The sequence below is a fragment of the Euwallacea fornicatus genome, chromosome 4 (genome assembly GCF_040115645.1).
Source record: "Euwallacea fornicatus isolate EFF26 chromosome 4, ASM4011564v1, whole genome shotgun sequence".
Taxonomy (NCBI): domain Eukaryota; kingdom Metazoa; phylum Arthropoda; class Insecta; order Coleoptera; family Curculionidae; genus Euwallacea; species Euwallacea fornicatus.
In genome coordinates this window covers 3330799-3352301 of record NC_089544.1, presented here as the reverse complement: position 1 = coordinate 3352301, position 21503 = coordinate 3330799, and the positions used below count along the sequence as shown (strand labels likewise).

The 21503-nt window shown below is 35.8% G+C and overlaps 1 protein-coding gene across 3 annotated transcripts in view; it reads left to right on the top strand.

Annotated features, from left to right (window-relative positions):
- Positions 1–1359: 1359 nt before the first annotated feature.
- The window catches only part of LOC136338722 (ski oncogene-like), an 88959-nt gene continuing 68815 nt past the window's right edge, over positions 1360–21503 (top strand). The window contains exons 1-5 of one of the 3 annotated variants that reach the window (XM_066281378.1): positions 1360–1927; positions 7383–7843; positions 9843–10052; positions 11756–11934; positions 11992–12181. In XM_066281378.1, the coding sequence (XP_066137475.1) occupies positions 7532–7843; positions 9843–10052; positions 11756–11934; positions 11992–12181 (891 nt within the window). In that variant the 5' untranslated portion in view covers positions 1360–1927; positions 7383–7531. Of the gene's footprint in view, positions 1928–7382; positions 7844–9842; positions 10053–11755; positions 11935–11976; positions 12182–21503 lie in introns of all 3 variants that reach the window. The other 2 variants (XM_066281377.1, XM_066281379.1) reach the window with 2 other exon arrangements.

The following is a 21503-nucleotide window of genomic DNA, read 5'->3' as shown; positions in this document are numbered from 1 at the left end:
TGTATAAAATCTTTAATAAAACATTTATTTAGTTATTAAATGTCTTTTTAATGTACTGATATTGATATGAAATGTTCTATTTAACTGTATGTTCTTGATTATAACACTGTAAATAATTCTATGTCTAATTGGTATTTGTATTATTTCAACAATGCCTAAGATTATTTCTTCTCGTCTTTAGACTTGACTCTTTTAATTGTTAACAATCCATTTCGGTTTAAAAACTCTAATGTCACTGTATATGTGGTAAATACTCTTGGTCTGTTAAATGCTATACCGTGTGATGTAAATTCATTTTACTTGATAATAAGCAAGTACGAATAAGTTTGTTCCGATAATTAAGAATATAGAAATTCAGCCCTTGCCAGGCCTATAAATGGAACCCTTTATTTATTCTAACGTCTCACTTCTGCCTACGCTCCCCTAGTCCCTTAAACGGTCGGGACGCTTATTTTGACGGGAAGGTGGGTCACGTGACCCGGCTGGTGTCTGCCGTGACGATCCGACAAACAAAGCCCCCCGTTGCCATATCTGAGAATTCGTCAATTAATCACATACTATTTACATTTTATTTTAAATGAACAGGTGCTGAGAAATGAACCATAATAAAATTTTTCGAAAAGTAGGATATAGTAACAAATTATTGCGAAGGTATACACAATTTAATAATAGCGCATTCAAGGCGTAAAATAACTTGGCAACACTGTCAACCTGACTTTCCAAACTAACAATTAACCCATCGGCGTCTACCGACGTCATGATGGCAGAATCTCAAATCGGTGACTGATTTGTCTTGGCAAAATACTGATTTTCTTAAATAATGTAAGCTAAATTTCTTTGCGTCAAATCTTTATAGAAAAACGAACGTAACTAATAATACATTTTTAATGCTCTCTTCTCTTATGCCGTAGTCTGAGACTGAGACTTGAAAGCAAGTGAAGATTTGGGAGAATATGGTGGCGCGCTTGCGTTTAAAACCAGTCTGGGGTCGCGACGCAATGTTGCCAATGAGTGCGAAAGGAATTTCTTTTGGTAAGTTGGTCCGTTACTCCCTTTCGCTACGATTTGATTTTATAAGGAGTTCGATTCTATAGGAACAGGCGTCTAATGAAAATATTTTTTCACTTATCAATATCGATAAAAATCTCTCTTCTACTCTCATATTAAGCCTTCAATAAAGAAAAAATTTAATTTATAGAAATGAAAGTGGATAGTAATATTTCTTGTGAGTATTATGGTTTTGGTAACTCATACGGGAAGCTCAACGCTAGTTTATGCGACTACCACATAATTTTTTGTGTGTTTTCTGAAACTTGGCAAAGCAGCCCCCGAGCGACAATGCCGGCCGTCGCACGCCGCCAACCTAGACGATTCGAACGTCAACGAGTCGCGGTCGCCAGACTCGTGAAATGCGGCCCATTTCATCTCTTCTTCGCAATACACAAGCTGAACAAGGACGGAACACGCTGCACCGCCCAATCAAAACAAAGACAAAACCATTGCGAGCACGTCGAGAGCGGACCTTTGTTATGTAAGATTCAGTAGGATTCTGACTGGCTTACCTGTCGTTTGGTTTCGTTAAAGTTGTCGTCGATGTCGCGAAAACCATTAGGAATGATCGTGAAAAACAACAGACGAGCATCGCGTGGAGAAATGATGGCAAATATGATGAAGTGAGTGAAGTGTTCGTGATTTCAGTGAGAAACGGCAAAAATCGTACGGTGAGAAATTGTCGCTCGGGATAACGCTGAAAAGGTTCCGATTAGTGGTGCGTAGGCGGAACTGGCCCGCTGAGGGTACTTTTGAAAAATGCCGTTTCAAGTGTAGTGTCGGATAATTTGATTAGTGAATAGGAATTATGTGCAACTTTGCAGTGGCAATGAAGGAGTAATACATCTTTCTTTATTTGGGATAAACGTTTCTAATAGTAAGTATATTAGGTTGAGGTGCTATGAGTTTTAAGATTCCCAACATATTCTTAGCCCCGACGATGCACCACAAGCGAAAATGCATTTTGACTAGTTAAATATCCATTTTGCATATGCAAAAAATGTAAATCTCCTTCCAGTAACCAAAATCTGAAACATGACCCTGACCAGTTCCACTGGGTGTGACACCCCATGTGGTCTAATTGAGAAACCATGTTACTACACTGTTTATCAGGATACCCACTGCCATGGACCAATTATTGGATTAGACAGATTCTCATACCGCACGTGGATTTAAAAATAATACATCTGTAAACAAGACATGAGACAAGATGCAAAATAATTTTGCCATTGTACTTAAATGCTCACTTGTGATAAAAGGAACATAACAAGACGATACTAAAAATAACTCAATAACAGATAGTCTTTAAAATGTACATATTTTTGTATAAGTGAAATTGCGATTTTGAGGATTTAATTTTCTTAAAATTATTGTCTCTGTTCCACACTGCTAAGCCTGCTTCGTCCCCATAAAAAGAAATATAATTAATTTAGTAGAAAAATCTATTTCAATAGGGAACATGCAGACCTGTTTCCTAATACAGTAATGGATTTCATGCTGGACTAACTGTACTATCACAAAACAAATTTGACCTAAAGATCGCTTTTCTAAATGCACACGCTACATTCTGCTGCGGCTGCAATTACATTTATTTAAACCCATAAAACTCTTTTACCTTGGAAGCAAAGTAAATTTTTGGAAATTGATCTTACCTGCCTAGGTCAGTAAATTTGCCACAGTAGATGCAGAAAGTGTTTTCAAAATCGAGAATTTAATTTTTGCATGGTTTAAAGAGCGACACTTTCAAGAGCGCTAGTGTCACATAGAACTGATTCATGGTCATGGTTTATGTTTACTGGAAGGTTTTGTTGAGGATCAGATAAAATACACACTTAAACAAATATTCATTTCAGTACCCACAATTTCAGAGTCCAGCATATTCATCCAGTAATATATAGTCTTAGCCAACGGAACAAATTCTCGTATACATATCTAAATATAATAACTTAAAGGTCTTCCGGAAAAAAAAAATTAAAAATATCAATAAATGTCCATGATGTAAAAGTTGTTACTGCCGAGTTCTAGGATTCATATAGGAATGCATTACTTGTATATAAAAAAGAAAATATAACAGATATTATCAATAATATTACAAATTCATTTAAGGATGTCAGCAAAGCCTTATTTGATTTATAAATGATATCAATATATTAGACCTGATTTCAAAATTTCTTCAAAACGCTTATAATGCTACTGCTAGTGACAAATAGTAGTACTGTAAATTTCACTTTATATAAAGAAACAGTAATTACTGAACTGAACCCCCTATTAGCTATCTGGTAAGTTCGCATTTTTGTCAACTTCCGTCCTTTCACCTTCAACTCGGAATAAAATTGCATAACCATAAACAGATTTCGTTGTGTGAATCCTTTTCTGTTGTGTTTATGGTGTGGGCCGATACTCGACTTAAAAGTATTCAAAATATTTGCCAATTTAGGAAAAAATTACCATAATGAAGTAAGAATAATTCCCATACAATAGTGAGACAAAATCTGTTGAAATTTTTTCATATTTGATATAGTAAACTTTCTTGTTATTACAAGGAAGCGCTTATGTAGGCTATTACTACCCTATCTCAGAGACAAAACTATGTTTTCCGTTAGGGAGAAGCATAATGTAACATCTACATCAGCAATGCTAACCATAAAAATATTCTACAAATCAGATATCGTTTTAACGTTAATTTATATCCAAACAAAAAGGCAATCATCAAACTATGCATAAATCGTCCTTGACATAAATAATTTTGTCTCTGAATGCAATTGTTTATCAGTTTAGCTTTGGACAACCTATTAATAATAAGAAGACTTAAAAGAGCAATTAAATGCAAAATCTTCTTTAATTAAATTAATTATTTGCATATATCTAAAAAAGTTTTAAGACATAAAGCGGAAGTTAGAGCAAAGCTACATCATTCACATGCCATTTCTTTTATGGTAGTGTTTATGAGTTCACACCTCTATCATTCCTATTAAGTCAATAAAACGAATCATGGGGGATCTCGATGTAACACTAGAAAATTCCTGACAAAGTAAATTTTATATCCTGATCAGTAGCCTGACGATGTCCCAATAGAAAAGTTACCTATACTATATATATAGTTGATCAAGAGAAACGGGTCATATTGAATTGGTCTGGATATTTTTGATTTTGACCGCCAGCTTCAATAATGGTAAAAATAATGACATATGTGACGCAAATGAGAGAGGCGATTAACTAAAATACAAAGTGAAATTTATCGGATAAATATTTGGACGAGTAAAACATGTTTTCTTAACCGTACGTTTTTCAACTTTAATTAAAAGTCAATGTAGCGCTTCATAGCTACGTTGGCTTCATTGGCGCAACCAAGAAGGTTTTTGGTGAGCTCTTGGCCATCCTTTCCTTGAACTATTCTTTTGGGTGCTTATGGAAAATAAATTTTCCATATACTTTTAGGGTAAGATGGCGTTTGTCACATGGTAAAGTTACACCGTTTGTAAATAATTAAAACCATGCGTTCGGGTCAAATTTTGATCTCTATAGATGAAAGCTACCGTTGTCGCATAGCCGACCTCTTGGAGGTGAAAACGGTGTTTTCGGTTAGAGTGAGGACTTCTCCTCGAGTGCCCCTTCACAAAAAATGCTTCCCGAAGGAACACCTGTTTGCTCTAACCTAACAACAAAAACTTAAATATATTTCATAAATTTGCGAATTTCTCCTCGGATATTTCAGTGCAGCTAAGTTTTACAAAGACAATTATAGAGCTATGTGTGCATCAGCCTTGACATTAATAATACTGTCTCGGAATGTAAACTTTGAATTTGTGTTGGTGAGAAAGAGACCTATTAATAATGGGACCTAAAAAAGTAATGAAATGCTAATCAACATTAATTGCGTTTTCAACACCATTTAACAAAACTAATGCTTATTTGCAAACATCTAAATATGGTGTAAATGTGAAGGCAAATCCGAGGGCAAGTCAAGGGAAGGCCATAAAAATTTTGAGAGGAAAACAAGATTCGCAGCAAAAATGCATCATAAACTTGTAATTTCTTTTACGGCAGTATTTATGGATTCACACCTAGATCTTTCCTACTAAGTCAATAAAAGGAATTACGCGAGATTTCAAAGTAACACTATGAAATTCTTGACAAAGTAAATTTTATGTCTAGATTTTAACTGTTCAGTCCGGTTTATTCAGATTGTTATTTAAGTACATGGCCAAGATTCACGGGGTAATTATTTGAGCCATTCGAAGACGAAAAATGTATATAAATATAGGTCTGGTAATGCTTCGTTTTTAAGATACAGGATATTAAATTTTTTTAAAAACCGTTTTTGTAAAAACATTAACGATCCTTCAGCCGATTTTGTTGAAATTTGACATTTACTTACTGTTAAATGTTTGTTTTTATAAAAAATTTCCCACCATTTATTTAAGTGACGTTTTAACAAAACGTTTTTCTTAAATTTCCAACGTTACCCCCATGCACGCCACTGGCAAAAGGAGACCAATAATTTCTAGCTTATAAGCTTCCTTTCTACTACTACTCTATATTTTTCAGTAATTAGGTTTTTTAATGCCCCCCTATTATTTGCCATAGATATAGCTAAATCTGATCAAAAATATCCCTGGCAGTGACATCTGGTATTTGGTAAGAGAGCCATGGGCGACAAGAATCATTTCGCTGACTAACCCAACACCATTATTATGTCTTCAAAAGAAATATCGAAATAGAAATATATAGCCATAATCAGTATAATCTTATACGTGCTTTTTATGATAGTTATTATTCACTACGGGAAGTTTTATGTTAGGTGAGAGGCGCAAGTCTCCCTAAGGAATAATGGCCATCAAAAAGCAAGCATAACATTTTACTTTGTCCACGGCTATTGTTCATTTTCAAGAAAAAGGTCAATTAAAACGCAAATAATATTGGACTTTTATTGAAATATCAGACGAGTTATTCACACTAAAGTGAGCGTCACGACCCTATGCATTTAAATTTAAATGGCCAGCGGGAATAAAGACTTTATATCTCGTAGGTCTCTCATTATTCCCTCCAACGTTATATATGTATTTGTATGACCTCTATTTAACTTCTGCAGCGAAGCTGAATATTAGTTCTTTGTTAAGTGGTCGTTTTTAATATTATTTTTAAATTACTGTTCCTTTTCTAATTATCTTTAAATTTCAGAATATTTGGTATAGATTTTACGCAGGAACTTTTTGTAGAAAAAATATTAAAGCGAGTATGTAAAAGATTTGACAGAAGAAAGGTAAGTGCTTACTTGGCTTGGATTGCTGCAGCAAAGTTTCCATGTTGAACAAGGAAATTAATGAAAAAACAAACGAGAAAAATTATGAAAACCTCAATTGATTAGAAAAAAATCATAACGGTTTCCTATTATATTATAAAAATTTAAATACATTTTTTGAAGTTTTCAAAAAATACTACCTCGGTCTGGCCTAAAAAGGGAACACGTAGATATCACAACTTTTACGGTTAGACTTATAAAAATTATGCTTCAGATACTGTACTCATTCTGTACTGTAGAGAATTCGAACATTTTTTGGAAACCCATTTTTGGACACAGAATGATTATAAGATAATAGCCTGCAGGTGCGAAAATTCGCCTGCTTGTCAGTGCCTTTAATTACTGGCCAGTCCTAAATTTCAATAATAAAATGTTAAATTATGTTTGACTTTAACGCTAAAAATTCGGGACTTCAATCAGCAAAAAGGTTTCGTCAGCACCAAATCTTTCAGAATACTCAGCAATATTTTTCAATTTCGCCTTTCATTACTTTGCTTACGTTATTCGTTTGGTCTGTGTGTGAAGTGGGAAAAACCTTCACTATAATTTACATTTTTGTTTACACCCAAAACGCAATTATATCGGTATAATCTACTTGATTGACAGTCAATCCGCCTAATTAGCAAGATTTCAATCTTTAAGATAACATCAATTCAATAAGTTTACTCTTACATCTTCAAGTGATATAATAAATAAAACATCAATTGTGTTCAATAAACAGCATCGACACGCGCTGGCATAATTACTCCGTAGTACTAATTTTTATCCAATTAAATTGCACAGAAACCGTGCCGAACATGTGTCAGCAATAATTTATTATGATATTGCACGGTATTCCATTTCCTGGCGATTTTTTATGTGTCAATTTCCACTTCAACAGCTCAATATTTAAAATAATTCATTTAGCGCAGCCACATAGTGAAGGTCTCAAAAGTGTGTATTAAATCAAATTGCATCTTTGACGTTTTATTTTTGTTAACAATGAGAAATGTTTAGTTCCATCAAAGCTCCACCGCCCTTTCTTTTCCAGTGCCGACCATCAGCAATGTCCAATGACAGCACTGGTGCCGTTTCGAGAACCCAAAAGTACAAGCTGGAGGACGTCTTTAAAGAAATCAGCACCACCATGCCCTTTCAAGCACACTAACGAAACGAAATCCGATCTAGAGGCCCTCCAAAATGATTAATGCTCGGATAGAGGTCAACTCTCACCTGAAGACCGTACTGAGGACCTATCAATATAGTGCCACAAAATCGTTACAAGGACCAGGGCATTCCTTAAATCATACAGTAATTAAGAACGAAGCTTCGAGTCCAGAAACCAGTTACGATGAGGAGTTTCAACCAGTTTCAGTACCATTTCCAGTGCATCAGGTGCCAATTTTAGCGGCCCCTGATACCTCGTCTAGTGATCGGATTGAGACTATTTTAGAGGGGCAGGCGATTTCGTGTTTTGATATTGGGGGAGAGAAGAGGCTCTGTTTGCCTCAGGTGAGTCTTAAGAAAATTACTGTCTGTTTACAGAAAATGGTTATTGAAGCCACGAGCTTATTATTTTTTGTTGTTTCTTTTTATCAGGGAAGTTTCCACGTGCCGCTGATGTTGGGTACGCTTAAAATTCTCTTTGAAAATACTGTTCCAAGTGTTTCGAAATTTATCGGGTAACTAAACATGGAGCAGCGTTCTAAACCAAGATTTTTTGTTAACCACCATAAAATCTTACGTTTCAATGCGAATTTTAGTGGAAACAAATTTACACCTTTCCATTTGCTAATGACCGCTTAAGTAGTGATTGAAATTTACCAATAATTTTCATTTATATCACCCCTATGGCAATTTACTGCTAGTTGTGCAATTTTACAAAAGTGCTTAGTAAATATCAAAATTTTCAGGTTGCGTATGAAGTTATTCAACTTGCACCTACTTTTCTTTTACTTACGTGTTTCCAATTACGTCATTTTCGTTAATCTGCCAAAGTTAACCTGTCAACCATTAAAAATAATAGTCTGGCGCTCCCCTTTCAATTTAAACCACACACCCATTTTACCATGATCTCCTCACAACGCCTCATCATAAGGACAATTAATTGTTATTTTGAAGATTAACTTGATTAGCAAATATTGAATAAATCATTATTTTCCACTTCGTTGAGAAAAGGGGGACGCTCTTTCTTGACAAGGTGGCGAGGGTCGAGGTAAATATTAATCATTTTCGGTATTCGTAATCACTGTTCGGCCGGAGGAAATTACAAAAATGAAGTAAAATCTCCTATTTAAGAATTAACGCGCTTTGCATAAACTAATAAAGACGCAGTGTTTTTTTTTGCCAATCCCTTCGCTCTTATCGTTTTCGAGAGCGAAATCCATTGCTTTCAGCTACTAAATAACTACTAACCTGGCTATTGATCACCTTTCATCGAAAAAAGTAGCATTCATTGTCACTCACTACACTACTCTTTAAGTTCGGTCACAACACACTAATATTCATCCAATGAGTCTTTTTTTATTTTATATTATTAGTCTATTCCGTATTACGAATAACTAGTTTGTCCCCTCGCCGACTCACCACTGAATCATCTCAGAAATGATATAAGTTTTACAATCTACAAAAAACTCTACTGCCTGCTTTTTGCCACAGGTCGTGAATATATATGACATTAAGTAATATGGGATATATTAAAATTATTGCAAGGAGTTTTGCCACTTTGAGGACGATTGTTGGGAACTTGGAAAGTATTTTCGTGTTTGCTTGGGGGTTAATTAAGAAGTTTCTTGAGACTAAATTTAATTTTTCTTTAAATCATTAAATGTTACCAAGAGTGATTAAGCAAGATTCTTGCAACTGTTTCATAGTCGAATTTTTGCAAAATTCTTGAGGAGGCTCCAGGGCAATTTTTGAAAATTTTCAGTGCCGTTTATGTTTTGAGAAAACTTTTTGAAAAGCTTCCCGAACGGCTCTTTGCATGTTTGCCAAACAATTGTTGATATCTGTACCCTGGATTGATTATATAAATTTGTAGGATCGTTGACGACATTCCTTTCGATTAAAGACACATTTTACCTTCAAACTTGGGTCTTCATGAGGTCCGTATTTATAATTATCTATAAATATATAGCGAATTGAAGAATTTTTTTGAACGTTTCGGACCCCGAATTTGAGCGTTCTTGATAGTTTTATTAAAGGAATTTTGGCACAGTAATTTCAGCCTAGCTAGTTCAGTGTAGAGTCCGTCAATAAATGCGTACATCGGACAGTTTTTTGTAGCTATTTGAAATGCATCTGATTTAAGAAAATTTATTTGACTAATTGACACACATTAGGAAATTTCTTGTCAATTTTTCACTTAAAACATAGTTTTGTTTAAAAAAAAACAAATTTTTGGAGCTTTTTATTTTTTTATTGCAATCTCAATAACTCTCAGAATATTCGGAATGTTGCGTATTAATTTAGAGTATTACGTATATGTAAATTCGTTTTTGTTTTGTTCCAGGTGCTAACATCGGTGCTAAGAGACTTTAATTTACCGGAAATCAATCGTGAATGTGATGAGTTACAAATTTACTGTTCTCGGTGCACTTTTGAACAATTAAACATTCTAAAAACATTAGGGATTTTACCCTGTAATGTGATTAACTGTGGACTTATCACGAAATCTGATGCTGAAAGACTGTGCAGTGCGCTGTTGTATTCTTCAACGAAGGTAAGTGCAATTATGTTTATTCGCATTTTTTTTATTGCCCATATTTTGGTAAAGCAAGTTCATCAGCATCTCTGCTCTATAACATTTGCATAGATTCAATGGTATTCTTCGCCTGGCAGGTTATTCTTATGAACTAGAAATTCGCCATTTACGTGAAAACTATTAAAGAGGTTATTGTCATAAAATCATACATTTTTGAGATCTGGTTGATGGACCTCATGTATAGAATTAACCATATACAAGAAGTCTTTAAAAATACGCAGATTTTAGAGACGTGTCCAAGAAGCGATCTGCATTTTTTTTCAAATTATTGAAAGAATTTTAAAGTGTCAAAACCACCATGAAGCCTTAAAAAAATTCAATACATGTCGATAGAATTTTTCAGTTCAAAGAACTCTTGTGAGAATAAATAATTTCTTCCACCCACCGTAAACAAATTTCTGGTTGAAAATTTGATATGGCCCATTACAAATTACCTTGATGTTGTGCACGGCCTTTATCTTATCCCTATCTTATCTTTCATAAACATCGAATTCATCCAATTCAGATTTGTTAGCCATCTCTAAAGAAAAGTCATGTCAGTCAACACGTTATAAGCATATTTAAGTTCCATATGATCCAAAAACCATTTGTTCGCTTAGTGATATTGGCATACACACTTTTTATTGTTAAAAACCATAAAAGATTTTCTGAAGATTAGAGGTAAGCTGAATATCAACATACAACATGGAATTACCTAATAGATGAAGTAAACATGTGTTTCTCGTTTCAATTTTAGTTATGTTTTACAAAACACGTAGTAAGCCGATATTTGTTAATATAGTATGTCTGATCGTATACAGAGGGCTGCAAATTCTTAGTGCATCTCCTAAACCAGAAGAAATATAACATCGGTTAAATTAAGGTAGAGACAATCGCTTTAATGTTAATTTCAAATTTACTTGATATAAGGCAAAAAAACATTTTATTCTGTAATATACGTAACTTGCATGTTAGAAAAAGTTTGGCAAAAGGAGTATCTGCCGTGTTTTGTAGGTTAATCTTTTCATGTCTCGCATTGCTATTCAGCTGAGAAATTCATCTTCCTTTAGGAGCTGAAAATATCGCGGAAACTGCCTGGAAATGGAGATCATTGGTAGATATTTTGATAGACTGAATCTGCAAGAAATACTGAACAGTAAATTGTCAATGAACCAGATTATCGATTGGTTCAAACTTCTCACATTTTTGAAAATCTCCCGGATCGTTCCGGATCTGATCATCATTGCTGCCCATTAGTTTTGAATTTATTCATAAACGTTCAAGATTTTGTCACGCCTAATGTATGTCACTATTGCTTTGTTCAACACTGCCAATAGGTTCAGATTTTCCTCGCAATCTCCCTAGGGGTCCTCGTACCGACTCAGATTCTCGATTTCGATTACCGTCTTGGTGAAAAGATTGTATCTTGGTCTGGTATTATCATAAGTCGTGCTTCATTGTTTCTTCATCTTACGAAGATAGAGTGGAGTTATGCCAGACCAGGCACGACATGAATTTTCCCTCAGAAACTACTGGTATTTTTTTGAGTGTACCAGCCGAAAAAATACCCTAATTTTCTTGGGTAGTTTCCAGGGTATTTTAGGTTGTTCTATATTTATGTGTTTTAGGAATCATACCTAACTACGAGGATAAATATAAAAACCACACTGTTTTCTTTCCAGAATGTTCCCTTTCGACCCAGGAAAGGAATGACTTCGTTCCCCGTATACCATGAGTGCTTCGGTGAAACCCATGGCCGGTGTTACCCTGATCTCTACACCAGCAAACAGGCTAAATGTATAGAGTGCGTAGACTGTCAATGTGGGTTCTCGCCCCAACAATTCGTCTGCCATGTTCATAGGTAGTCAGCTACCATCGAAGTATGTCTATCTTGGTTAATAAGTCTTTCCCTTTGCAGAATGGAAAGCCGAACTATACACTGGGGATTCGACTCCAACAGCCACTGGAGGTCGTATCTCCATCTACCAGATGACCAAGCCGATCAGGAAGGCTTGAAGAAGATTTTGGATGAGCTTCGAGATCGGTACGAGGGGAAAGTACCGTTTCCACCATCTCCAGAGGGCGAGAGCAGCGTCAAACGAAAACAGGTAAGTTTTCGTTTGATCATTATTGTTCATTGTGCAAACGTGTCTACTAGAAATCTATAGCGAGTGAAAGGCGGTATATAATGGCCACTCTGCTAGAGACGTCTCAGAGATAAGAGCGTTTTGGACGGTAGGTATTGTTTCGATTTGCGCTTTGAGCTCTCGAATCTCGATTAGAAATGTAGGAGCGCTACAATTAAATTTGCCGTTTTATTTTTAAACCAGAGCACAGAACAGTGGCGAGAAAAAATTCAGAATGTGTTTACATACCATTAGACTATAAAACAGACCTTGAGTGTCGGCATCTCAACCATTGCCGCTCGGCCTGTCTTGGGTCTGTAAGAGTCTTATCGCCCATTCCATTTTTTTTCGCAGTTTATCTTTGGAGGAGATACCGAAGGATCGAGTCGAAGCCGAGTAACTGGTTTAAGTAATTATGGTTTAATTATTGCTGGAACGGCGATAGGAAAACTTACAAAGTATCTATCGAGAATTATCTGTAAACTGTTTGTGTTTTTATGAACGTGTGTATAGGTCGTACCCCGTCTTGGATAAGAAGCCGTAACGCTGCGAACAATAATTTTTTAATGTTAAAAGGAGGATCGGTACGCATTGCCTTCGGTACAGCTCGGGCTGGTCCTAAAGGTACTTATTATTTACTTATGAACGGGAGTAATATTAGTTGTTTATATCACCAGCTGGGTTTGTGCGGAACAAGCGAAGTTGCGAATGTAATATGAGTTTCATAAAATAGTATTTTTTAAAGAGTTGCAATCCCTTCTCATTTGGCTATAGGGTTAAGAAACCGTCGGAAAAAGGCTTACGTGTACTCGAGTATATTCAAGTTGCGCCCAATGTCTATAAAACTGCAGCTTGTTACGTTTTGCATTAATTCACTGTGTTAAGAAATGAAAGTGCCGCCTGCTTCTATTGTGTAACCACAGGTTGCGAAATGAAGTTCATTCAATCACCGGTTTTGATTAAAAAAACTTTCTGTCAAAATTTGAAAGAGTGACTTACAGCCCTAAACTTAACAACAAGAAAACATGTGCAGAGAAAAAAGAGAAAAAAAAAGAGAAAGAACCGTTTTCCCTTTCTCGGCCATATTCTGCAATTCATATCTTACGAATAGTTAGATAAGGATCACGATAACGTCACGGCTAATTTTAAAGAGATCAATGTGAAATTGTTATCGAGGTTTCAATATAGAATACATAATTATATGTTTAGCTGAATTGTGTTTATAATTCGCTCATACTAGTAGTAATAAGGGGATGGTTGATGGGGCGATGCCCCTGAGAAACGCAAAAGAAAACAAGCATTATTTTTCTGTTATGCTCTACATTTTTATTGAAGTCCCAGGAAATATCAGCTGCAAATACTGTAAAATAAGAAAATCAGCGAAATTTACTGCATTTAAATCCCTATGGCTCTTGTTAAATAAACACCCTATATCACTACACTTATAGTAACATAGTAATGCTGCTGGTGTCTTGTATACGAAAATAGTCCCAGAATTACCCGACCTTACACTTAAAGAAAAATCAGTTTTGAAAAATATTATATTGTTTCTCAACATAGTCTCCTTTGAGATTAACACACTTTTCCCAACTATGTTCTATGGGTTCTATGCGCTATTTATAGTAAGAAGCTTCGAATGTTTTAAAATAGGCATCTACCTCGGACTTCAACTTTTCATTATTGACAAATCTCTTTCCGTACAACTATTTTTTCAAGTTTGGAAATAGAAAATAATCTGAAAGGGTTGAATCTGGCGAATGGGGTGGGTGAGGAAAAACTTTAAAACCCAGTTGATTGGTTGAAACAAGACTTTATTTTTCGCCGAATGCAGTCGCTTTTCTCTAATGCCTTCTCTCAAACGCTGCAATAAATTCACAGAATATTCTCCGTTTATTGTTTTTCCTTTAGGGAAATAGTCAATAAAAATTATCTCACGTGTATCTTAAAAGACTGACGCCCTCACCTTTCCTGGATACGGAACGATTTTCGTCTTCTTTCAACCCGATTCTCCCTTTTGAGCCCATTGTTTTAACTGCCCTTTCGTCTCAGGTGTGAAATGATGAACCCGCGTTTCATCCATGGTTATGGATCGGCGCAAAAACCCGACTTTATTGCTGCGAAACGTTCTCAAGCACTCCCTTGAAACATTCTCCCGTCTGTTTTTGTTCAATTGTGAGTAATCCATGCACCCATCTTGCCCCGAGTTTTCTCATATCCAATTGTTCAGTCAAAAACCGATGTACACTACTCTTTGAAATGCCCATCTTCCAGTACAGTTTTGTGAATTTTCATCACAATTTCTGAAGTGGTCAAATCTGCAGTGTCATCGAGTCGACCACTCCGAAGTTCCTTTTTTCAGCTGGGATGACCACATTTACCACTCAATATTTTACAGTTGTCAACGAACGACCAGATTCCGCCAGAGTGGAATCTAATTTCGTTATGATGTTGGAAGAACCAAGACCTTTCAAATGAGAGTATTGAATCACGTATTGATAATCAATTTTCCCCATGTTCAAAAACTCTGAAGGCGTCAACTAAAAATGGATCCAAAACAAACCCAAATCAATGTAGCATTCTCAAACTTAAGATAAAAGCTTTTTAAGATTAGGTCTTTGCAATATGGGCAAATTTTTAACAAAAAAGTCGCTATGTGTTAGGTTGGGTACCTATGGGACTCATACAAAGCGCTTGAAAGAAATACCCTATTTCGTTTTATTCCGAGAAAACTTTATGGCATTTTTATTTACCTCATTTCGATTTATTGTCAGTGGTATTTTTGATTGTGATCTATACCTGTTGACTTTACTAAAAGGGGTGACGCAAGACGATTCCTGAATTATTCACTCGCTTCTTGAGCGGTTCGTTTGGTACAAATCATTCTGACACACTACACGTTTTGCATCCTTCGTCGCAACATTTAGATTTTTCAATCAACTTTTGCCTGCCTTGAATTTAATGTTAGGAGCATCCTCCTAAGTATGTGTCTGCATTGTGTTTGGTTCTAGTTACCTGATTGCAGTTAAATCGTTTTTGAATTTATTTTTTATTGTTATTTCTTCATTTAGTTAATTCTTATTTACTCTTTTTATTTTTTTTCACCCACACATTTTTTCTCAGGTTATGCATTACATCCAATTTATTAATAAAGTTTTGCTTACTTCGAGAGACTGTTCCATAGCTACTCTCCAGTGTGTATTAGTGCAGTTGTTCCACCTGATCCATAAAGTTGGCATTATTCAGTTTCACGTCATTATTCTATACGATTATTTTATGATAATCTTTTAGCAACTTGAGATCGGCATTTTCAGCAGCAATTGAGAGGATCTAGATGGGTATCGAATATGCCGATCATTTTACTTTAAGATTCGCATCTCCTTAATGGAAAATATTTTTTATTCGTTTTTTGTTTGGAAGGGAAAACATTAGCGGCATTTATAGAGGGTGTTTTCATAGTTCTTTTTCTCCAAAAACAGGATTGCTAGGCATCTTTTGAAAATCCTCGATATAGCTACTAGAAGTACCGAAAGCCGTCCTTCTTGAACCATTTTATGAACCTTCATTGGTGCCTCTGTTCAGGTAGAATTCGAGAAATGTGAAAAGTAAATTGGTTAACCAAGTTTGAATAAATTAAGCTCGAAGCTACCTGGTTTCGCCTAGAATTCGGGATTTCCGACCGCTTTATGTGTATATTTCTTCATGTTTCGTAGTGGTTTAGCCACGAGAGAGCTGCAGGGTCATATTGAACTGTATATGCCAAGTTCTCTCTAGCTTCCAGCACATCCTTATATCATGAAACACTTATCTTGCAACTGACATCATTCAACGTACAGTTAGGTTTTAATATACATCCGTCGTAAACAAGTATTTAGTACATTTAGAACATGGCGTGATCACGCTTTTTTCTCCATATTTTTTTATGCTATAATGACACTAAACTTGCGGCCAACTCCTTTAAAGTCCAGTTTTTCTACTTGCGTTTGTTCTACTTCGGTCTTATTTTCCCCTCTTGATTTATGCATCTTCAGTATAATCTTGTGAACAATTTTAGCGTCAGGAAAATGGACTTCATCATTACGGAATAACGTCTGCCCGCATTGATTGATCTATGGGATTTTTCCGTTAAGCGCTGACCCCATACATCTTGTCGCAATTTACATAATTTATTAGAATTAATTCTGCTGCATTATGTTTTATTCTTAGACGAAAGGAAATTGATGACATACCGAGCCATTAATCTCACTAGCAAACTTTATGACAAACATGTACACATCAAGGCCAATTTCTCTATGGATGAGTCACCATATACAGTGGGTCACAAACATATTTGGACACCTACTGAAATTCATTTATTATTGACTTTATATACTAATTTTGGAAGAACAAAAGTATATAGAAAAATAAATTTATTATCAATGATGAGATTAAACCTTACAAACCAATATTTTGTAAACTCATAAACAACATTCATTGTAGAATTGCCAAAATAATAACAAACCCGTTCAATTAACATTTTAAATCAACTCACAAACATATTCGGCCGCTATTTACATTCTCCATATCTACCGTTTTTTCTCATTTTTTACATGAAATTTTTGTCATGATTCATCATAGTATGTACCTACTAGTATGTAGGTTTATTATCGACATGCAATTGATTATCGTTTGTATTATGGGTCACATCGCAAATAAGAAAAATATTAGTTTTTAAGTTAGACAATTAGCAATTTTCAATTATGAAAATGGATATTCATATCGAAAAACAGCTGCTATGGTAAATTTAAGTAAAAGTTCTGTAAGAGACATAGTCTCAAAGTTTAAAAACGAAGATAGAATTATGCCATTGAAGCAATCACGTCGCCCACGAGTTATCAACGATCAAGATTACAGACTAATCATGCGAATGGAGAAAATACAAAAATAAGTGCTCCTGAATTGCAGGTTGAAATGGAAAAATTTCACGCCAAAAAAGTATCAACGGAGCCCATGCGAAAATGCATTCGTGATCATGGGTTCTATGGTCGTTTAGTCAGAAAAAAACCATGGTTAAGTAAAAATAACCAGAAAGTTAGCTTGGAATTTGCAATTGAAAATTTCTAAGGATGAAGACTTTTGGGACGACGTGATTTTTTCTGACGAGTCTAAATTTAATATTTTTGGATCGGATGGGAGACAAATAGTTTATATAAAACGAAATACCGAGCTTAATAACAACAATTTATATCCCGCAGTAAAACATGGTAGAGGTTCGGTAATGGTTTGTGGACGTATATCTTCCGAAGACGTAGGCGAATTAGTATTTATAGATAGAATTATGGATAAAATATATTACTTGAACTTATTAAAACGAAATCTGAACAAAAGTGCGGAGAAAATGGGATTGTTGAATCGATATAAATTTTACCAAGACAACAATCCTAAGCATAGTGCACATATAGTGAAAGAATGGTTATTTGCCCGAAGGTGATAAAACACAACCCCAATCTCTGGATCTCAATTAGATTGAGAACGTGTTGCATTAATTAGACGTTAAAATCGGAGAACATCAAATAACTAACAAACACACCTTAAAAAGAGTAGTGGTTGGAGAATGGGAAAAAATTGATACAGAAGTCTTCAAAAAAATTAGTTTCTTTGATCCAACATAGATTACAAAGTGTTCGCAAGCAAAATGAGGCCATACCAAATATTAATAATTATAAAAATTATTATTAATACAATGTTTTGTTTTGCTGAAGCCAGCGTCCGAATATTTTTGTGAGTTTATTTAAAATATTATTTGGACGTGTTTGTTATTATTTTGGCAATTTTACAATGAATGTTGTTTATGAATTTATGAAATATTAGTTTGTAAGCTTTAATCTCATCATTGATAATAAATTTATTTTTCTATATATTTTTGTTTCTCCTCAATTAGTATATAAAGTTAATAATAAATTAATTTCAGTAGGTGTCCGAATATTTTTCTTACCCACTGTATGTATATTTTGACTCTTTCTATCGATATTCGTTAATCTTCTGCATCGATTATTAGTTCATGTTAGGTATGCAGTCGACCAACGCAACAAGGCATTCATTCAACCATATGGGTAGGGCCTGTCTGAACTCATCATCGTTGCGGCAAAGCCGTAATTATAAAACAATTACGCCAGTCACGTCAGATACTTCATAGTAACCGCACATGACAGAACGAGTCTCGATGTAGGAAATTACCGTCTCTTTGGTTAAAAGTGCACTTTTTCTAAGCCATTACTGACAGCTAAGTCTGGGAGGGGGCGTGCACGACACGTCGTTTATTTACCCATCGAAAAATATTACCCCAATGGTCTTCTTGTGAGGCTGCACTCCAGTGCTGCGAGGGTTATTCATTTTCTATCCACCGAATGTCAAATGCATAAATAAATACTGACTTTCCTGGAAATAAATATGTCCTGGAAGGTGATAATGATGCCGGATGCAAGCTGACAGATGGCGCCATGGCTCATCTGATATTTACAGCTCACCGTCATAACTAATGCTTTTTGGAATTTAAACAAGCTATTTTCTCTTTTTCTTATTTTGCAAAATCGCAATGCAAATTTCATTAGAAGCCTTGTGCATTTCTCCATTTAAACTGGTAGTAAAATTGAACGATCAAACTCGAAGGCATCGAGATTGAGAAGTTTCGATGCAATTATTGGGATATATTGTGCATTTAACCTCTTTAGAACCCAGATGCGATGGGTACTGCATGCGGTTGAAAAGAGTTTTCACGGACTTAAGATGCCTTGAATCTTACCGTTGCAATTTTCATCCATGCTCGCTCAGAGTTTTGATATTCGTTAGGTATTTTGTTTGTGCTTACGTGGCCGGCAACTGTGTATTGGCTTCAAAGTCAAAAACAACTAATTAATCAGGTTTTTATCGTTGTTTTGCCTAAAGTGTATTGACCTGCCTCTGGACAACGCATCGCTTTTGTAGAAAAGATTGAAATTTTGTCTGAAACGGGACATTTGTTAACGCATGACCGGAGAAACGTTAGTTCTATTTGATTTCAACGTTTTTGGGACAAAAAATCTTTTTTTGGACCCTTTGAAGCAGAAAGACCTCGATCATTCAGGTGTTGAGCAACCTTCTGATATTTAGCTACATAGATGATGATCTTTTTTGAACTACAATGGGGGTAGCTAAAGATGAGACCAACGGTTCGTTAGCTTTCTCTGAATGGTGGTTCCATGTTTATCAACGTGTGCAGGTTAGCGCGAATCCGCATGTTTTGGGAACCGGAGACCAGATACCCAATTTTTTTCTTTTGTAAAAAAACTTCGTATTTTGGTTACTTTTCATTTACAGGTGGTTTTTGGAAACCCCATAAAAAATCCCAATTTGAAAGAGATCCGAAGAGGTTCTGGAGAGATTGCACACCTTTCCAGATCATGGCTCCAAGACATGCTGGTTTGAAAATTATGACATAATATCCGTAATACTCATTAGTAAATCGACAACATGAAATCTGTGGTCGCTGTAATTATTAATAGCTTTTAAAGTATGATCTCCGGTGAACGTCGATCTCGGGTGAACGTCTAGATTTACTTGCAGGCAAGCAACGTTGCATATCATTAAAAACCGTTCCGATATTGTAATCCGCAAGGTTAATCGGTAACGGACGAACAGGTTTTCCGTATAGAATATGCTGATTACGTATGACCACTGGTTGCGTTGCACCCACACGTTTTTTTATGTCTAACACCGCAGAGGGGAGCTCCCTTGTTATTGTTTATCAATTTTATAATTTGACCTGGCCATTAACTTTTAAAGGCGCAATAAATCCACCTATCGTACGATGGTCTTTCCGGCCTCATTATTCAAAGTGAAAAGGTCGTAGGTAAATAGGGTAATAGAGCATTAGAGCGCTCCAAAAACCCGCAAGCTTAATTCGGGTATTTGTACGCAGGTTTCGCCTCCTGCAGCGAAACGGCGAGTTTGTCTTGTGGTCCACCTTAAATAGAGGAATTAAATTGGAAAAAAAAAATAGTTGGTACTTTTTTCTGAAGAGATGAGGTACAAAAGCTTAACCACAACAAAATAATTAGATTGGATTCAATCGGTCTTGCAAAGCGGCAACTGCGCCATGGGAGGCTTTCGCTCTCCTTCGGCGAAGGTCATCGACGGGCCACCGCTCATGTTGCGACAGCGCAAGCGAGACCACTCGATTTGTAAACCATACTTAAGATTTGAATAAATTTCTGAATTGTTTACATTTTTGCCGACGACATCGTTAGAAAGTCAAATTTCCACGACGTGCCGTCTCCGTTTTCTTTCTATTGTTCGCGGCCTGTTTTCGGTGCGTACACAGGGTGTCCCAGAATCTCTTTAATAACGCAATTCGAATTCGCAACATGCAAATATTTTTAAGATTATCTCGGGAATGTCCAGGAATTGGTCCTACGCAGAAAAGTGGATCCATCTATTCATCTATTGTAAGTCATGTTGCAGTGAAACAGGACCGTCACCCCAAATTATTGCAGAGCGCCTTTGTCTCTAAATCTCCTTATAAATCACATCAGGGCAGATATTGTATTTCTATGATTTCATACGTACGGATACACAAAAGGTCATTTACCAACGATTTGTGAGGTATCCAAAAAGCAACCAAAACTCCTAAACGAGATTAAGGTATTAGTGGAATTAATATGAAATACGTGACAGACTAAATTGGATTAAGGAGAAGCACTAAAAGAATATTGAGGCAAACAAATGAACAAACTTGACGGTCGAATCTCAAATACGGCTTGGTGAAATCGATGAAAAGTACATTTTTAATAACTAGCAAGGGCGTTTCCGAGACATTAGGAGGGTTAGAATTGCCCTGCTAAGAAAATAGGATGCCAATGAATGATGCCCCTCTTTAGCGACTATTCCTTGATTGAAAGTTACAGCAAATCAATCATATACAATTGATCCTTGCGGCACTCTATTATTTGGCTAGTTGGAACATAATTCCCTTTATTGAGATGGACTGCATGCGATCATGCAAGTAAAACTGGAAGTACCTAAAGTAGTAAATAGCCAATTTTCTCAGATGGGCTCTACAATCAACATAATCAAACGTCCTTGTCAAATCACAGAATACCGGCATTGAATCGTCGTTCTGGTTTTGCATATAGTCCTATTTGAGGATTAGTGGAATTTTACAGAGCAAAGACAGAGACCAAGTGAATATGAACCTTCGCAGAGCGTATGCGTGGAAAGCGAGTAGAAAATGCTATGTTTGGTTGTTATAAGATTTAACTTCCTTTTGGAGGTACTGGTAGGAAACGGCTTC